This window comes from Tinamus guttatus, unplaced genomic scaffold, assembly GCF_059628265.1.
Source record: "Tinamus guttatus ecotype Peru unplaced genomic scaffold, ASM5962826v1 Tinamus_guttatus_pri_ptg000155l, whole genome shotgun sequence".
Lineage (NCBI taxonomy): Eukaryota > Metazoa > Chordata > Aves > Tinamiformes > Tinamidae > Tinamus > Tinamus guttatus.
The window spans coordinates 2,030,826-2,051,624 of NW_028288689.1; the positions used below are offsets into that span (position 1 = coordinate 2,030,826).

The 20,799-nt window shown below is 42.2% G+C and overlaps 1 protein-coding gene across 1 annotated transcript; it reads left to right on the plus strand.

Moving 5' to 3' along the window:
• The first annotated feature begins 3,206 nt into the window (after positions 1 to 3,206).
• FABP6 (fatty acid binding protein 6) lies at positions 3,207 to 7,409 on the plus strand. Its single transcript, XM_010224679.2, has 4 exons — positions 3,207 to 3,310; positions 4,070 to 4,245; positions 6,114 to 6,203; positions 7,284 to 7,409. Exons 1-4 carry the CDS (start codon positions 3,244 to 3,246, stop codon positions 7,335 to 7,337), a joined length of 387 nt encoding a protein of 128 aa, XP_010222981.1. The 5' UTR covers positions 3,207 to 3,243; the 3' UTR covers positions 7,338 to 7,409.
• Positions 7,410 to 20,799: the final 13,390 nt, after the last annotated feature.

A 20,799-nucleotide genomic window follows, 5' to 3' on the forward strand; every position in this document is an offset into this window, starting at 1 on the left:
GGGAGTAAAGCTTTAGATAAACTTTAGGTGCAAGCTTCCACAAGAATTTTACTTCTCTGACAATTTAGTCATGCTAAATGTCTGCAGTGGCCACACAGTTTCCACTCACAGACTCTTTTTGCAGGATGAATTCAAACACTGTGAAGAACCTTTCTGTGTAACTTGTCATTTTAATTAGTAGTTTGATTCCTGCCTCCAGTTCTGACAATATACAGCCAAATGTTAAATCAGTGGCTCAGAAAGATTGCAAAGATAGGTAGGCACAATTGTTTCCCCCACACACCCACTCCATGGGACAAATTAAGGGATGATTTCAGTGTTAAAAGCCAGTACCCCTGAAGCCTCACAGAATAAGGCTGTGCCTCTGCCTTGCTCTCTGTCTGCAGGCAGTAATTTTCAGTCCAAGTGTGCAAATCCTCATTTGTACTTCTTTGTGAGCACTGAATCCATGTAATGGTAGTGGGTTTCACAAATAGCATTTTGCTACAAATAACATTTATTCATAAAGTAAGATTCATTAAGTTGCCTGTAGCTAATTCCCTTTAACTCATAATTTTAATTAAATCTCTGTGAAGCAGCCTAGTGCTTCTACATGCTGTTAATCTCCAGCATAACAATAAAAATACATTTGTTTTGATAATACATTTGTATTGATAACACAATCCAATATTTCAGTGATGTTACAATCTGTTGTTTAGGGTATCAACATCCTGTTGAAATATGCCTCAAAATGAAACACAGAAAGATAATTGCCTAAATTCTAATACATTTAACCTGACTCTTACCAAGCTGATTGCATCTCGCTCAGGTGGGAAATTTGCAGTCAGCTAGTGAGGAGACTGGAGACTCAGCCTGGAGTTTCTGCTGTGGCACTCGGCTAATGGCAAAGCCGGGTGCCTTAAGTGAAGTGAGGGGCACCACGAGCGGGTGAAGGTGGCACAGGCTGTGCCCGTGCCGGCTCCAGGGGGCCCGGAGAGTTGGCTGGCACTGTCACCTATGCAACACGTAGAACAGCTGCATCTTCCTCCCTTAGAAAAGAGATAGTGCCAGGTAAACTGAAGGTAATGGTCACATTTTGCAAGCTGTTCCCAGCTTTTACATGAGTCTTACTTTGCATCAGGTAAACAACTTTTATTTTTCCTCCGGTCTCAATTATAGCTGCTTAATTCAGTTGGATTTGAATTGAGTTTTGTTAAATAATAGGGCATAACTAAGCTTATTTGCAACATTGTGCAGTGTCCTTACATTACAGTAGATGAAATGGATTAAATACATGTAATTCTGTGTATTTTGAAAAAGAAATGGCTAATTTTATTTTATTTTATTTTTTTTAGTGGATAATTCTGGAATTTGCTGAACTGTTGAGTTCTGTGTCCAGCCCACTGAAGATGAAGCATTGCTTGGAAGGTAATGCAAAAACGAAGCAAGCAAACATTGCACACTCACAGCCCTGAAGAGGCAAGAAAATCACAAATTCTGTAAACAAAAAGTGTGAGGTCATTAAGTGAATACAGTTGTTTAGATGAAACTGAAATTGTAGGAAATTGGATGGCTAACCTTAGCAATCACACAAGTGACCATAACCTCACCAGAGTCAAGGGGCTTTCATCCATTTATTCTTGGAATAAACATTGTCCTGACTCACTATTTGGAAGATCACTTGAATTCTTTGTTCCCCAATACACTATTGCATTTCCATACAGGAATAAAAATAAGGATTTATTTCAGAATTAGTGAGCAGAAACATGGATATAAATTCAAAGTGCACATTAAAAATCCATCTGCATGGATTGGTACCCATGATGGTGTTTGCTCAGAAGATGTTCTGAACTGACTCTGTTCCCCAGAATAAGCACAGTTAGCACCCCCATGTACTCGCACCTTTATTCCTAAACTTCCTTAGAACTACCATGTATGGAGGAACTTTCAACTCCTTGAAGGTGAATAAACTCCTGTTTAGTGTGTGTCAAGACAAACCCACCTGTGTACCCACAGTGAAGTAGCTGTTCTTGTGTAATTTACTGTATTATACCCTGGGTTTATGCTCACTGCATTCCCAGCGTGGACAAGCTCCAAGTATTGTGCAGTTGTGTAGATGTCAGCATTTCTATATCATGTTTCAAGAAAGCTAGCAGTATAATTTGATTACAAAGAGAGATAATATAAAAAGTCAAGTACAGTTCCTATAATCTGGTTATCTCTTTCCTGTTTGAGAACTATGATGTTTTCTTATCTACAGTTAGATCTATCTTCCAAAGTCTCTGTGATATTACTACAGCGGTGACATTGTCCCCCAATAAGTTTTTTTGTAAACAGAGGAGTTTATGGCTTAAGTTCATCTACCTTTTTTTACAGGGTTGTTCATGCAAGGATTCTGACTGAGAAGCTGGTGCAAGACAGAGGCCTTCACTGCTCAGGAAGCCTGAGGACAGCCTCATCTGTGACCCACCCCCAGAAGGGCAGCTGGGCTGAACACGGGTTACCCTTCTGTGTATGAAAGGTACAGGAGAAGGCAAGGGACTTATCTGGAGAATTTGCTAGTCAGCTGTGTTGAGCAGTAGTCAAGATTCTCCCAGACCATCAGTGTATCTAGAGTAAAACCCCTTGGTGTCTCAGTGCAGTCAGTCATGCAGAGCTCTCGTTGTTTGCTTCTGTGGTTACTAAGGTTTTGTTTATTATAAGGAAGCTTAAATTAATGTGCCATCCTTTGGACCTAGGGTTAGACCTTAATGTCTGGACCTAGGGTTTATTTCTGGTTACACCACCCATTTACTATATTTTAAGCATTGATAAATCACTTTTCAATAGTGTTTCAACTTTCTTATGTATAGAATGGGCCTGATATCGTCCTGTAAATGTTATTTTCCAATCTGCCACTGCCGTAGTTTAACTAGGCTTTGCTTAGCATCAGCATGGCCCTCTGCAGTTTGAGAATCTTAACACTTTGTTTAAATATGCACTAAAACCAAAAACCAACACTTGCCCTTGATTTCTGCTCATCTACAGATGACTGGCAAGGATTTATAATTGAATTATAACTTTAACTTTCATATGGGTCAATGGCATCCATGTTAGTGACTCATACATTTAGATCATAAAAGTATATTTCCAAGAGGTGTGGAGTATAGGTGGGCTGAACAGCTCAGACTGCTTTATAAAACGAGAGCCCTGGGGCATCTGCACTTCGCTATTCTTCTTTGTCCCAGCAGCTCTTTGCTTTACCAGCCACATCACCAGGACAGCATGGCATTCACAGGCAAATATGAAGTAGAAAGCGATGAGAACTACGATGACTTCATGAAGAAGATTGGTACGTATGTTTTGAAGAGTAAGTCTTAATGGGTGTAAGTTAGTTTAAAACATTTATAAAGGAAGAAGGAGGAAAGGGAGGTTTTCTAAAGTGGAAATGGTCTTGGAAAATAGTCTTGCAGACTATGGTCTTGCAAAAATAGTAGCAGCAGAATGAAAAGTTAAGATATTTGCAGCATAGTAATCATGAAGATCACTTTTTCTGTCTTCAGTATCATTAGTGAAAGTATAAATTTGAATATGAAAATAGTTGTTACCGTCTTGCATAGGAAGAAATTTTTGTGAATGCTTTTGCAAAGCTGATGCCATAAACCTGTTGCAGAGAGTTGCCCTGTAAAATCTCTCAGGAAAACTAGAATCTGTAGCCATAAATGTGGAGCTTGCATTCTTTTACTTAAACCTTAACTACAAATAGTAATTAAGTACTTGTAGCTCTATGGTGCAGACATAAGTTCATGCACAGGACATATCATGAGTCTGTATATGTAGACTGAGGCAGCAGAAGTAAAAATATATCTTGTATGTATATTATAATATATATATAATTCTGTATATAGTTTCTAATAAGAAAAGAAACAAGACCAAAACCTAATGTCCCTATATCGTTACATATTCTAGTAATTTAACTTCTGATCTTTGATAATTCCAGGAAAACAAAAAACAACAACAAAAAAATCTTTAAACATCAATTTCTGAGAAACAAAAAAAAAACATTAATAGGATATTAGATTTGATAAACTGCATGTTTTTATTTATTAAGGTATCCCAAATGACATCATAGAAAAGGGAAGGAATTTCAAAATAGTCTCTGAGGTGGTACAGAATGGAAATGACTTCACCTGGTCGCAGCATTATCCAGGAGGCCACTCCACAACCAACCAATTCACAATTGGCAAGGAAGCAGATTTGGAGACAGTGGGTGGTAAAAAGTTCAAGGTAAATTAATTTAGTTCTATACTGTCTCAGTTCTTATTTCTTAATTTAGGGTTAAATAAATAAGTAAATAAACAAAGGCACTCGGGGATTCCTTCCTTGTTTTATTATGTGTTTACCATAGTTTTTTCTGTTCATCATAGCTTAGAAACATATATTATTTATTTTTTCTTTTCCTGAATATTTCTAGCAAAATACACAAATCTGATATGAGAGAGCTCGCTCTTCAGAAGATTATGTAGTAATAAAGAGTGAGAGTAGTCACAAGTATCTGCTGGTGTCACAGCTCAAGGAAACCTATTGCTTATTAAAATTCCAAAGAATGGGTTGGCAGCTGTCCCCTCTTCAGCACCACGTAGCAAGTAGAGCAGGTCTGTGCCCAACGGCAGTGCTCATGTTTAGGTGATCTGAGCCTTAAGAAAAGTACTGTGTAAAATGAAGAAAAAGATGCTTCTATATCTTTCCTATTGAAAATATGGAGCAATTTGCAACTTAAAGAGCCTGTAGTGACAAGGGAACTTACCTAATGTTTTCATAGCTAGGGAAATGAACCAGATGATTTTTTTTTTCTCCTGTCATGACCAAAACCTGCTTACAGGAGCAGCTGCATAAAGGTTGCTTTACTACATTAAATCTGCTTAAGAGGATCAGACAGTTGGGAAAGCTAAACTCAGCATTTGCAACCTGTTACAGAAGGCTGAATAGATGCCTTTTATACACCAAAGAGAAAGAAAAACTAGGAATTGCAATAGGAACTGTAAAACTGAGAAGCAATTGCATTTCATGATTTCTAGAGAGGTTTTTTTTTGTCATACCTTTCTGACTAAAAATAAACAAAAGAAACATGTTTGGTCTTGAGAAATCTTTGTGAAACTTAACATATGGAATGAGATAGTCAGCTACATAGAATTGTATCAACCCATTACAAACTTTATATTTTTAAAATATGACTTTCATCCTCCTCTTTTAAACTTTAGCAGTTTACAGCATAGCCAAAGATGGAGGCAAAGTAAATGACACTCAGTAGAGGAAACACTGCCCTTTAGCATAGTGTCACTGCACAGCACAGTAGTAAGGTTGTCTCCTTGTATCTGGTAAAAATGTTCACTCATCATTTTGAGGTTTTTTTTCACAATATGACTGGCTTCCTTCTTTATGATGTAAGGCACAGGCAAAACTGATTTTGTGATGGAAGCATGTACCTTGATTTGGCTGTCAAATGAACTGCTGTGGTATTTGTGAATTTTGTACATTAACATCCTGGCACACTCCTTCCATGCAAAAATAGGTCTTACAGCACTTGGCACATGCCATAATACAAAGATAGGACTGCAGACTCTGCAGTCATGCTTATCTGTATATGACAGAGGTGTGTGAACCCTAATTTTTTTCATATCCCTAGGAATGGAAGCGAGTATCAAGGCTATAACTATTCATGTTACTGATCCACTGTGACTTTTGTGCTTTTGCAGGGATGTTATCAATAACTGAGAATGCTACTTAGAAATTAACTCAGAAAATTACACTTTTACTTCACCGTCAAAGTAAAAGAAGTACCTGAAACCTTGAGACCTGAACATGAGAAGCATAGTCTATAGCCAGATCATTTGGGGTTTATAACCAAACATTGTCTGTGATTTACTGTAACTATGGAACTTGTGAGTTTGGGGGAGGGCGGGTTGTTGTTGTTTTTAATTTAAATTGTGAAAGCCTTTATTTAAGAAGTAAAGCCCAAGGATTTTTAGTTGTCTCACAAAACACTATCTGTACTACCCAAGTCTTATGACTTTTAAAATAAGAATATGTGTACAGTGCATCTGAGAATATGAATACCAGTAAGCCAAAGAACATTAAACCTTCCTCTATTGCAGGCAACTGTTAAAATGGAAGGTGGCAAAGTAGTAGCTGATTTTCCCAACTATCATCATACTGCAGAGATTTCTGGAGGAAAGCTGGTAGAGGTGAGTTTTCAAATATCCAAATTCCTTCAAGAACTTAAGATCAACAGCCCTAAACTTTGAATGTATACAGTAAGGAAAAAAAAAAAAAAGTGCCAAGACTATTAACTAACTTCAGTCTGGATAGTCCTGTAAAATTTTGGCTGCTTTAATTCAAAATACAATGAACAAACTTTTTATTATGTATTTTTAACAGCTTTGTAATATATCAAGTATTTTCGGCACTTAGGCACAGACACACACACTTCTACAACTAAAAGAGGTTAAAGTGTCTAGTCTGAAATATTGCCAAATGTCTGTATCTCTGACTGCATTCATTACACACATGCCCTAGGAACAGAAGAAAAGGTAGTCTTCTAACTTGCTACTTAACGACTACTTTTTATAAAACTTCATGAATTTTGTTTAATTGCTGAAAAACTATTTTGCTAACTCCTAGCAGAATGCCTGTAGTTCCTGTAGACCCCTACTGATTTCCTCAGTCTTACCAAAGGAAAGAATAAATTCAAAAGAGGTTGGATTTCAGATAGCAATCTACTTTATCAACAATAAACTAAAACAGCATTGGAATATTATCAAAACTACAACAATGCTTAACTAAAACTTGTATAAAGGATGGTATTCTGAAGCCTGCTGATTTCTGATTCTCAAATATCTTCCTGCATTTTTTCGTCACACACACATAATTCATATGTCTGGGTGTGTCTTCAGCAGAGACTACACACAAATAAACTACTGTGTGAAATAAGAAAGGATTCTTACCATCACTGAAAGTGACACTGTCAATCATTTGGTTGATCTTCAAGAACAGTATCTCACTTGTCTTAAATAGGAGCATACTCAGTAGTATCTTGGAGGTGGTGATAGCCAAGTCCAACACAGCAAACATTTAAGATATCCCTAAATCCCTCTTCAGAAATTAAGTTTCTTTCACAGTATTTCAATGCAAATCAGGGCACTTACCAGAGGATAAGTCTTGCTCCACTGTAGGATGGGTTCTGTGAGCTAGCTACCATGTTCTTTCATTTATGATATGAAGCTCCAACTCCCTTCAACAATATTTTGGTTTGTTCTTTATTACAGATTTCTACTGCTGGTGGTGTAACCTACAAAAGAATCAGCAAAAAGATTGCTTAAGGCAGTAAAGCCAGTCTTCCAGTGCACTGAGAAATAAGCAACAATACAAATTAATAAAATACAGTTCTGATCTCTGTCTTACAAACATGAAGAATTTCTTTCAAAGCAATATTATTCCCAATATAGGTACTTACGCAATTCCTAAACTTCTGATAAAAAGGCCTCATTAAAAAAAATCACAAGACACACAGCGATGAAATACTTTAGTGATGTTTCTCTAGTCCAAATATTCCAGGATATAATTCATACTTGGCACACTCAAATGTCATCTACCAACTGCTTAGTAGGCCTTTGCAGCTCCAGACTAGAGACTAACCAATATTCTGCCCAAGGCACATACGAAAATGTAAGACCTGAGGAAAGTCTTTTACCTCATTGTTGGTTGCATGATAAAAAAAACAGGAGCTTTAAAACAAATAAAGATGGTTAACCAGTCATGAAAACATGTGCTTTTACTAGATCTAACGCATTGATTTTTCTCAGCATACTGCTATCATGGTTGCCTTGTTCTTTTCAGTGTATTTTCTTGACCCTTTGGGGAGACTTGAGGGACATTCAGGGAGATTCTTGGGGAGAAAGTGGAGTTAATTTCTTTAATGCAATCTTGCTTATTTAACACCTCTGAAAACATCTTTTCTTGAACACGAGAAGTAAGTAGACACTTTCTGGGTTTACAGTTCTAACTTATTTTTAGCCAATGTCTGGTCCCCAAAGCTTTCCCTTTTCAGAGATCCATTGTAAAGTGCTTTTTCCATATGCCTCTTGCCTTATGGATACTTGATCTAGGTAATCACAAACATCATTTGCTAACCATTGCTAGCCTAGAGCATGTGTCTTGTGTACACAAAAGTTCATTTTCTGATGTACCTGGCTAATAATCCTAATTGTTCAGGGTATTTTAGTTTTAAACTTAACAGCTTTTTCCCACTTCTTCTCCATAAAGACAAGATTTCATACTCATACAAGCTGTATCAGTCACCAGTTTGCCAGACCAGGCTGTACGTGGTTTATGACCCAGTGTGGCTCAATGTTCTACTTTTTTCTCAAGTATGCTGTTAGAAAACATGGTGCTGAACACTAAATTGGAGATACATGATTCTAATTTGAAACCACTTCAATTTTAGAACATTCTTTTGGTACATACAACAAATACGTCTTCAAATTTAACAAAGTTTTGTTGAAATTAAACCTCCTCCCTCATAGTGGTGAACAACATAAGCACTATTATTCTTTTTTTTCTTCTTCTTCCTCTCTCAAGAAGAACATGCTCTTTGGATTCTACTTTACCCATCTGTAGTCTTGATTTTGTTGAAAATAACAATGAGCAAAACCGTCAAAATGCATCACCATCACAGCATCCCAGGGCTGCAAAGTCAGCCCTTTATCAGGGTCCTCTAGAGCACACACTGAAACACTCTGCTGCTGTACAGACTTTCACTTAATTTCACAGAGAGCTATCTGAAGACTTAAAACAATGCTGTAAACCCCAGTGGAAAGTCCTTTGGCAGACCATGAATAATGATTTCATTTTTTTGCTAGTCGACTGTGTTATAAGGGGCAAATAAAAAAGTCATCAAAACCACAGTAAAGCCCCTGTTCTAAAGTTATTGAGGTTTGTGTAGGGAAGGGAAGCAACCTCTCTCATAGTGACTGAATGACTGGAATGTGATCATAAAGGTAAAAATAGGAACTTAGGGTAAAATATGGAACTTAGAATTACAAGAAATGTATTAAGTTTAGGCATATGCACAAAGATATATTTGCTAAGTGGAACAAACTATGCAAAAGATGAAAAATGTCTTATTACATCAAACATCTCACTGGAAAGTTGCATTGACACAGATTACTCTTTAGTCATTGGTAAGTCAGTACGTTTTCTTTAGAGTACAGTAAAACTCAATGAATGTAGGTAAATAGTCTTTTCCTGTCATTTAGTGGTTTTGGAATATGCTTTTCCAGCAGCCTGTATTGCTTGATATAAAGTCTGCTAGGGAAGTACAAGTTAACAGCCTGTGAAAGTTCTGATGTACATGCAGGCTGCTGCTGACAGCACAAGCCTGGGCAGGACATTTTCCATCCATTCAGTTTTAAAATGAACGGAGCTTTGCATGCACCTCTGCAACTCCCTCCAAGAGGCAAAATGTTTAGAAAAATGACTTTAGGTTGCCTGAGCTCTTCCACATACTCTCTTCTGAAGAGTTATTCCTTTACCTAGAAAGTGATATTCGCATGAAAAAAAATATTTGAAAGATAAACGAGTAGAATTCCCAGAAACATTAAAGCATTCTGAAGAGCATGTTCAATCAAAACAATAATAGGTCAGCTGTAACTTCTTCTAAAGTCTTGTCCATCCCTTTCAGTGCTTTCTATCCAACTTTATCTGCCTCAAGTCCATAGTTAATGCAAAGCCACAAGCCCCGGGTAGAGAAGTCAAGGGGCAATTCCTGTGTAGAACGTGCAGTCACCAGGAGGTGGACTGTACAAACACATGCTCTTCTAGTCAGTCTTTTCATCCTATGAAGGTGACACTCCTTGTGAAATACGGAGCACATAATATAGAAATTGATTTTTCCAGGTTATGTTCTGACGTGTCCCTGTGTATTTTCCACCTCTATCCATCAGCCCAGCTCACTTTATACTTATACACCATCATTTTACTCTTGGGATAGCACCTCACTTCCTACACAGTGACCAGCTTCCTGATATTCCTAATTTCAGTGATCAATGGATCCAGATCAACATCCTGTGAATGAGCAAGCTGTAAGGATTCTGTTCCTTCATGGTGTTCACCCAGATAAATATTTTGGCTCACACACTGAGTTGTTAGCATCTGTTGATAGTAACTTTTCCTCCCTCCATGAGTGCTTGACCATCACGACACCCAGCTGCACACGTGTGAGGACCCGTGAAGCAGCTGCTCCGTAAGCTGCGGAGAGGCCGTGTCCGGGCTCTGTCCCCATGGCCACCTGCACGGGCAGGCTCTGGGCACGTGGCTGGAGACCGGCCTGAAGGGCAGCGTGAGAGCACAGGGCAGGTTGGTGCTCCCAGCAAGCGGGCAGCGGCTGTGATACAAACCTTGCGCCGGTGACTGAAACCGGGAAAGGGCAGCGCAATGTTGGGCTAATGGGTGGTAGCTGGATTGCTGAAACAGGACTCGAATAGTGGTCCGAGGGCTCGGATTTTCCATTACTTGCTGTTGATGTGTTGTTACTTGCTTTTTTATGTTACTGACTTCTTTGACATCGCTCTCGTAATATCTGAAACAAAATTCACATTATCAAAAAGAGAAGTTCTTAGAGCTTACACATACTCCAGGGTTTTCACCAGTGAGGCTACATCATCAGCTTTTGGGGCCTTGCTATGAATGATAAATCTTGATTACTTTTACTTATGGGCACCCTCATTCTAGGTCTTTAAGGACACATTAATACAAGAGTCTCTACCAAGGAAGCTGTCATTGAACTGTGGATCCAGCCTTTGATCGATTAACACCAATGATCCCATATAGCATCAGGACTAGTACATGCTCATATAGCAGGCCAGTATTGAGGTACTGCAGGCATCTCCTTTGCTGGAAAAGGGAGCAAAGAACAGTGCTGGAATGTTCCTCCCAGCTGCATTCCTGATGTTAGGGATAGCCTGGTGTCTCTCTCTGCAGCAAGTTATTTTGCATGTACAGTGAAAGCAAGAAAGCTTGCAGCAACCACCTGTAAAAGCTTCCAGACACTCGTATAAGCAACTGGTACAAGACTACGTAACAAACACTGAACACAGCTTGACTTCCTCCATTGCAAATATGGGTAAAATACAGAATTTAGTAAAGTCACCTGCTCTTCTCCTTTTGTTCTTCTCTAAACTGAGATTGTAATCAATAATATATTGATTATAGCTAAATAAGCACCACACACACATATATAAAAAACTATTATTAGCATCTTACAAAGAGCACAACAAGTTACTCACATTCTGATCTTACATAAGCATCATCTCAATGCACTGGGCAAGATGCTCCCAGGAGTTAGCGGTTAGCCCAGGGGTGCCCCGATGCCGAGGGGCTGTGGGGGCGGCCCAGGGGGCACCCCGATGCCAAAGGACCATGGCCTTGGGGGCGGCCCGGGGGGTGCCCCGATGCCGCGGGCTGCGGTCCTGGGGGCACTGCAGCATATGCCAGCGTGCGTAGTGTTTATTTGTGTGCATATTATCTTCCGGAGTTTTGTGTTCAACAAGGCAATACATTTTATATAAGGATTTATATAAGGATTTCTACTGTCCAATTCCTTTTCAGTAGGGCTCTTCCCCATTTATATAAAGCCAGCAGTCAACTGACAAGCAGTTGAAAAATCAGCAAGTAACATGACATTCAGTCACACTAATAGCAATAAGTTCTGGGAACAAAAGAGGATTTTTTCCACAATTCACAGGTATCTTTACAAGAACCACACAGCCCAGTGCTCCCCTCCTTGCTCAGCACCCCTAGCTCACACTCACAAGGCAGCTTTTTGCTGTCGCTGTTCAGAGGGCCGGGCAGGGGCCTCCCCCTTTTATTTCCACTCACCCTCCCCTTCTTCTTACCTCAGTCTTGCAACAGGTTAATGTTGCGGCCTAATCCAGAGAAATGGTTCTACTCTCATTTAACTTTAAGGGCATGCATAGTACCGCTGGAATTTAATCATTTTGCTCTGTTTGGTCAACATGCTTAATACTAGACTCCAGCTCCACTTAGCTAAACTCTACATCCCATTAATCACAACACTGATATTTTACTAGTCAGGTGATTCGCGGGATTTTCATTTCCTCTGCATTGAGCTCGAGTCTTTGGGAAGTCACAAAGCCTCTCAGCATCCCTCAGCCCCCCTGCATGAGAAGCAGGTACACGACATGCATTCAGCATCTGCCCCCATGCAGAACACAGCTATCAGATACAGCACAGAGAAAGACAGCAGCCTACAGTGAGATTTAGAATAACTCAGAATTCCAGCTTTGTGGAGGGAAAAAAAAAAAAAAAAAAAGCATTTTTTTCACTTCTTCATGTAAAGCCTGGGTTGCTTCAGAGTGGGCTTCTCTTGGACATCTCCTATATTTGTATGACTTATGTCATTCTTGGAGGAAAAAAAAGAAAAACAAAAGGTTTCTAATGAGCCCTTACTTCTTTTCTTAAAAAAGAAGTAATGCTGTTAAAGTAAAGGTGATGCTTAATTCCCTGCATTAAATATAGGCCACTTCTTCAAAGTAGTAAAATATCCTGCAAGACAAATTTCAATCTCCTGGACAAGCATTTCACACAGTAACTTTCCTGTCACTTTCACCACTTAATCTGAGCCCTGCCTGTGTTTCAGCAGCATATCCTTCCAGACTAAGACTCCTCAGCAAGTATCTTCAGTCAAAGAGGTCACTATTGCTTTTCTGTATCACAGTACTAAGAGGGGCCGAGGCTCTGATTCATACTACCTGATTCTGCCACCTGCATCTAAGCAGCATTCCCCAGAGCTCTGCTTCTACAGGCTCTGTCTCCCCTTAAAACATAACTGCAGGCCATTTAATCTTTTTGGTTAGATGCATGCAAAAGCCGTGTGTAAGACAGACGGGAAATGATTATGATTTTTTAGATTAATTGATCAAACTGGAGGAGGGGGGCAGGCGGAAGAAGCCTTTCAAGCCCAGTATTAGCTATAGGTCACACTATTTTTTGTTTTTAAAGGACAAAACCTGTGCTAACCTAAGGAAGCAACAGAAGACAGGTATTGCAATTACTCACCCACTGCACACTGGACTTGACACCTGATGGTCAAGTTGCTCTAACTCCGCTGCAGCACCGCGTGGAGGAGCTCCACAATGTCCTACTGTAAGTCCTGTCACTTCAGACATCAAAGAAAGAACCCCATAAAGTGAACTTAAGATTCCTTTCTACAGAGTATTCCTTTCTACAGAGTAGCAAATCACAGGAAGTGAACCAAAAGGTCTTAGACAGATTATGAAACTTACCCAAGCAGAAGTCGTAGACCTTCCTCAAAGCAGAAAGAAAACAGCAGCCCAGGGATCCTTTTCTCTCTCTGCAGGTTCCTCTAAACTCAAAAATCCAGTTCTTGTCCCTCCAGCTGGTCTTGGGTTAGCACTCAGACCAGCTGAAGCAATCTAGTTATCCAAACACAGAATGAAGAGAAAAAAAGTTTATTAAAAGGCACTTCTTGGAGACTGACAAGCCAAAGTAAAGCTTCTCCCACCTTTTATACCCTATTAACAGGCTCTCAGTTGTTACTCCCACCTGCTGAATCAGGAAGACCTGCTTCAACAAGAGGGCCTGAGAATAAAAAAACAATTTCACAAACCTGGTATCTGTTATAGCACCTCCTGTAATCAATTGCTACGTGCCTGCGTGCAGGACAAGGAAGCAGGATGTGCAGAGCATTCATTTTGCTAGCAGTAACTTCAGTAACTTAAAAGCTGGGTCAGGTGCAACTGGTCAGGCTTTGCTAGGGGCTCTTTCACCTTACCCAGCTCACTGCAGGTAAAGCCAAAAGTTTCCCTAAGGAAACGCAGAAGCTTCACGCAGAGCCCTCCTCTACCTGCTCTCAGCACACTCTTCAGCAAGATCCACATTATTTTGCTTTATTGAAAAATCATTTCCCTGGGGTTTCTACCCAGCTGTAAATAAAGGACTAGCTTTTAGCAAAGCGGTTACCAGCCTTGTACATCTCACAGCTCTCCCACAGTCTGTCAGTGAACAAAATTCCTTCGTTAGCTCAAAAGCGAGCATCCACCTCCCAGGGAACAAGCAAGGCTATTCCTCCAGCCCCCCAGATATGCTGATTTTACACGGGGCAATATTCTCATCCTCTGAGCGCTTAATGCACCGAGTCATCCACAATTTGGATAATCAAAACTACTGAAAAGTAACAGGCACCCCCGAGGAGGAGGGCAGGAGGAGAGCACGAGCCCACCCTCGCGCGGTGCCTGCTGCGAGCCGCCCTTCCCGCCGCGGCTCCTCCATCCTCCTCCTCCCCGCGCACGCAGAGGCCCGGGAAGGACACGGGGCCGCTCCGCACCCGCGCCGGCCTCCCGGGCAGCCCTAGGGAGAGCAGGGAACGGATCCGGATCCAGATCCGCCTTTAAGGCTCCGCAGGCGCCCGCCCCGTCCGGCGGGAGGCTCCGGAGGGACCCCGCGCTGCTGCCCCCTGCGGGACAACTAACCCCATTGGAGCCCCCGCGCCCCTTCCAAAAGACCCCGTGTGTCCCCAGCTCGTGCCGTGGGGCTGCAGCCCCTGTCCCCGCCACAGAGCCCCGGGTGGAGGCTCAGAGCGGTGCCCGGGCAGCGGGGCTGAGCGATGCGAGTGAAGGACGGTCCCTGCCGAGCCCCCGGGGGCTGCTCTGCTCGCTTGGCTCCCAGCCGGCCTGCACAGCCCAACGCAACCGCCGGGGGCACGGAGTATAAACATCTTCCCTGTGAAGATTGTAGATAGGCAGCAACTACCCACACTGTTAACAGGGATGAGCTTTGAACCCTTTTTATGATTCCCAGTGCAGGATGCCTTCTTGCCCTTAGGTGTCAGCAGGTAAAAACATTAGCAACGTCCTGCTGCCCGCCAGCCGCTTGGGCCACACATCTCCACAGCAGCTCTGCCCTGCCAAGCTCATGGGACCACCCTTGCCTCCAGGAACAGGCACTGCCCCCATGTTTTGCACATAACCTAGGGCTTCTTGCCTTGGGACAGAGTCCCAGGTCCCCTCCTTGTTACACATGGTGCAGGGCACACAGGAGCCTGGCCTGGAAGAGCTCTACAGGTCAGGCCAAGTGTCAATCCTGGCTTTGCCCTGGCAGGTCCACTCCAGACTCCCCATCCAATGAACCCTCATCTTCATTCCCAGATCGCTGGGCTCTGTATTGTTTCAGGATGCTTCAGTAGACTGAATAGAAACACTTCTACAAGTCTTTCCAAGCAATTGACTTCAGCAATGTCAGGAGCCAGGAAAAAAAAAAAAAAAAAAAGTCACCACTCAAGCTGTTTTAGACCCAAATCTCACTGTTGATCCATTCAGGATTAAACATTTTCCATGCAAAATTGACCCAGGTCTGGCAGTAACTTTCCCATTCTTAAATGGAAACTACAGACCATTGTTTAAATCAATTCACAAGAATCTCATGAAGTGTTTGTTCCCTAGTTATTTTCCGAAAAGGAAAGAAACAACAAAACCCATCATGCTTCAATCAAAATAAATATTTGTGTTGATTTCAGTGTTTCTGAATTTTTTTTTTTTTTTGAGCAATGAAGAAAGCTGTTGACCAGTCTTCTGGGATAACGTGCTCCAGCTGTTTATACTCCAGGTTTGGTGGCTTGTTCCTGCTATTAAAGGGGGTCAGGAAAGTTACATGGACACAACCATTAAGCCTCTAGCTAAAATCTGCCATTAAGTGTCCATCAGAAATCATTCTCCCCTGGTTTCTGGCAGGAACACCTACTTTACTTAATGGGATACCAAATTGCTTACTTTATGCAATTTAAAGCATGTATCTATACTGTCTTATTGCTTAAAACTGAGCATAGGCTTAAGTTTAATGATGAACAGCCCGAGTAATTCCTTGTAAGTAGAGCAATCTCTTTATAATTTATATGATGATACATTTCCTACAAAAAATAAATATGTATCATCTCAATATAGTTCTCAAACTTACTTGTTAATATGAAAGAATAACCTAGATAACCTCTTTCAAATCAAGCTTCAGTAATATGACCCTATTTTTCAGGCATTCTTTTCATCCATATAATCTATTGTTTCAAATCTCTTGTATGTTTTAACCTGAATTATTTAAAAAGCCTAAGGGATTCCATATGAAATAAATGAATTATATTATATGGAAGAGTTTTCTAATACTATAATTGATAGAATTCCAGACAAAAGAGGATTTGTTTGTTTTCCTCAGAAACACGGGTCATGTGTTTCACCTGTTCCATTTGGAAATGAAGAAAATATGATCTACAGCAAGGCTTCTTCTGCAGCTCTGACTCATCTCATCCTGCATTAATACAAAAAAAAAAAAAAAAGGGGGGGGGAAGGAGAAAGCCTACTGCCCTAATTAATTGAGGTAATTCTTTCTATAGCATACCTATGTTACTAATACTCAAAACAGTACCATACTTTTTTTAAAAAATATATACCTAGTGTCTTTGGCATCATAAAATATCTACAGTAACAAATTAGACACAGACCTGATAAGAGCTCAGGCTTAGCCTTGAGCCTTGGAATCTTTTATCTGGGAAGAAGGAGCACCAGCAAGGCCATTCACACCCAACAGGGGCTCCAGCAACCGTTCCAGCTAACGGCTGGACAAGCAATGCCTGGACACTGTATCAGTCTAAGTCTCTGATACTGTAAGAATTGACTGCAGCTACAGTCTGTGTCTACCATAGAAACAGGATCATTCAAATTATCATCAGTGTCAAGCTCTGATACAGCAGATAAAGTTGGAATTAAAATACAGGCTTTATCCATGTCAGAGCTGTATTGATTTAATTTCAAGTGCTTTAAAAAAACCAGAGCAAGTTAGATCAAAGTAAATTCCCTAGGGATTCCAGAAATAATTAGTTTTACACAGAGCTTATATGAATTTAGGGAGGTTCTATGTTAGTCTATCACCAATAAATCATGCCTAGGTAAACATTGCAATCAGTTTAACTTCATTGAAATAAACCTATTTTCAAATCAATAAAATCATTTTCATTTATGCTGAGGGATTGATTTAAGATTACATCTTTGCTATTGGCAGTGCTCTTCAGAGTGCTAGAGTAGTAACACTGCTGAGCAAGACCCTCTAAAGATAGCAAAGAACAAAAACTCCACAACAACCAGGAAGCAGCTCAGGCAACTCCCCTGTTACCTACAGCCATGATGAAATCTGAGAGGGAGAGGCTCAGCCGGAGAAGCAAACTTCCAGTTTCCACCAGCCCTGAGGGTATCCACAGCAAAACCAGCCAGGAGCTGAGCCTCTCCTGGCCAAGCTTTCCAGCCAGAGACCAATTGGTCAGAGGCCCCTTCAGGCTGCTTTTCTACCTTCCTGCACTCAGCAAAGAACTTGCACAACCTGGGAATGCTTCCCACATGTGCTTGCCCTTTGCAGGTGGCTTGTCCTCACCAGGTGCCTCTCATTTAGACAGCATCCCAAAGCTGGGTTGCTGCAGTAATGTGTTGAGTGCTTGTCTAAGGTGTTCTGGGTATGTTCAGTGTTCCAGCCTCCTGCTGAGGAGCTGCTTGTTTGGCTTGCTGTGCTTTACCCTACTTGCATGGTACCCCTATTTGCCTTGTACTAGCTCTGTTGCTCATTTGAGTGTTTTCATTGCCTGACCTACCTCACTGAGCATCCCCCCACCTTCTTCCCCTCTTTTTTTTTTTTTTGCTAGGTTAATTTTCTGTAGTTGTTGGGAGTTAAATCAACTCCCAGAGCGTTCTGGAACTCACGCAAAGAGAAGCAGAGAGGAGGAACAGCTGGGAGCAGCACAGGTAAGCAGGGCCTCTTTTACACACTCCAGTAGGACCCCATGCGTTTTTGCAGAGCTGTGCTGCAAATCTAGACTGGCATGTCCTCTCCCAGAGTGAGCATGGAGGGACTATGTTACAAGGAGCAAAAAAACAGCTTTGAGGAGAAAAACTGCTTGAGCTACGTGGATCTGGGCTCCCACTTTGCTGGCTTAGTTTGGGTAGCGCTAATGTGGAGCTGGTTTGTGCAGGGGAAGATCTTGGTGCTGTCCTGGAGGAAGGACCTGAGCTTGGTAAGGGCTGCCCCATCCCTTGGATTTTGGGTGTCCAGAGAGATGCTGCCTGTTCTTACCTGCTGTTGGCAGATACAAGGTATGAGTGATCTGCTAAAAAAGCCGTGTTATTACAGGACTAGGACTGTGCTTGGGAACTGTAGTTCTTAAGTCTAAGTCTTAAGAGTGGTATGAGGTGCTTTGCCAGCCCCCAGTGAGTCCCTGCTGGATGTGGGTTGGAGCCAGGTGGATATACCCCTGCAATGCAAAGGAAGGACAACATTGCAGACACTGTCCTAGGGCTTAAAGAAAACCTCACTGTATTGCATGCATTGTCATGCAGGGGGAGGCTTTGGATCATTTTCTTCATAACAGCTTGAAACATCTGAGGATTTTGTTTGATAAATCACATGAAGCACAAGATGAATTTTCCCTTGCAATGCTCTAGCTCTTCATACCCATCTCTTTCCCTGATCTAAGCAGTGTATTTCCTCGCTCCTCCTCTCAGCCGGTGGTTTCTGTGGAAACTAGAAACTCTGTGAACGTGTCCTGCCTCCTGAAGGTCTTTCATTTCTTGACCTATCCAGCACCCGGGGCTATGGCCTCCCGCAACGTGTTAGCTGAAAAATGCAGAGAAGATGATGGGATGATATTCCATTTATAATAGCATCAAAATGGGTGTGTGTGGGGAACCTCCCTTATTTTTTCCCCAGTAAAACATCCCATGTGCTAAGCCAAGGGGCAGGCCTGGGTGCTGGGGTGGGTGGCACTGCCGTGGTCCTGAGGGCTCTGCCAGGGGCTCCTGTAGCTCAGGGCAGTGGAAGGGGTGCTGAGGGGGTGGCGCGGGGCTGCTCTGCTCTGGCACCTCCTCTCCCCTGCGGTATCACACCGCTACTTTCCAAGCTGCTGGTGTGTGCCGAATCCAGGACAAATGCTGTTTTTCCACACTGAAGAGTTTTTTTTTTTTTTTTTTTTTTTTTCCTCTGTCTTTTTCCTTCATTATTAGGACTGAGCTGCACATAACAGACCTGTACAAAAATAAGCTTCCAGGTGCTTTTATGAGGGATGGGGGAGAACTTAGGGCGACTGCATTGGTGGGGAGGTGGGCCCTGGCAACCAGACACAAGAGCAACAAGCCTGAGCCCTTCTCCTGGGACAGGAGCGATCCGCAGGAGGCCAAAGCTGAGCTGAAATGAATGTGGGTTCACCGGGCATTGCCTGTGTCCCTGCGGCTGCCGCGGTAGCATGCGGGAGGGCCTGGGGCAGGCCTGGGGCAGGCTGTGGTGTGGCAGGCCCGCCCGCTCGCAGTGTGGGGACGTGGCGCTCGCGCGGCCGCGGGAGCCAAGTTGGAGGCGTCGTGCTCTGCTTTGGTGTTCTTCCAGAAACCTCGTGTTCCTGGAAGAAAGGCGTTTCACGCAGATCTCAGTTTAAAGACTTAGCCCGCTTGGCCAGCAGGAAAGGTGACCACAGGGTGAACGCAGCCCGAAGAGGCAGGAGCTGCCACAGTGCCTTGTTCCCCTGTGTCGGGGCCAGTCACTTGTCTGGGGGGCTTGGGGAAGAGATTTCTCTGCTTCTCATCTGGGGAACCGGCTCGAGTCCCTCGGAGAGGCCTGACCCATGGAGGAGACGCTCCCCACCACGCTGGGTAGCAGGAGGGCTGCGAAGGTCACGGAGCAGCTGGGCCGCCCGCCCTGCTCAGCTCCTCCTGCAGAGCCCGACGGCTGCTCAGCCCTGCTCTGCTGGGACAGCACTTGGTTTGCGAGATTAGCAGAAAACTAACCTGTGCCCAACCCAAAAAGCAGTGTCCTTGGAAAATGTATGACAATTTGGACATTCCTTCTGGGAAGCTACTTCATAAATAGCAAAACCATCCCAGGAGTATTTCAGTTCAGCTTTATTTTAGAAAATGTATTGGAAATGATACAGTGTACAACACAATTACTGTACTTCACAAAAAATCATGCAAACATTTTGACTGGTAGATTTTTTAAAAAATGTTTACTCATAAGCAGTCTCCCTTCAATACGAGATTTACAGCAACTGGAACCTCATATGAGTTTTCATATGGAGATGAGAAACAGCTGTGAAAAACCAAGACAGCACATCTGATAGCAAGAGAGGCTTCTCCTGCGTGGCTACTGAGACAGAGACCGCTGTATCTGTGTGTGTTTGGGCGTCCTGGAACAAGGGAGTCTAGTTCAGCAACTTGAGAGCAAGAGAGTTTCCTTTGACATAGAAATAATAAACCATTTTGCAGTATGCCCCTGTTTTAGCTCATGTAAGGGGGAAAACAATACTTCAGCTTTTGACTTTTTCTTTCCATGCAATATTTATATTGTGTCCGTAATATTTGATATGGTGGCCCAAAGAAAAGCCTCATTAGTAAGATAGGGTATATTTGTAGTATTAAGCCCTTGAAGAGCATCTTAACAGCACCACAAGTATCTCCATGCAGCAAAAGCTGGCAGAGATGAAGGGAAGGGGAAGATAAGAAAGCTTTTTTCTGGAGTAAAGGTTACATTTTGCACCAGTGTTGAAGCTGCATATCCATTACACCTTTGAATGGCTACAGAAAACCTAACAGGCAACTTGGAGATTTAGAAGACTCATAAGGCTACTTTAAAGTGAGTCTTACTGATCCTAGTACCCTGTGGCATGTTTGATGACATCAATTAAATATCCAAATAGCCGACACAGGCTGTTATCTCCAAGCAGGTCGAATC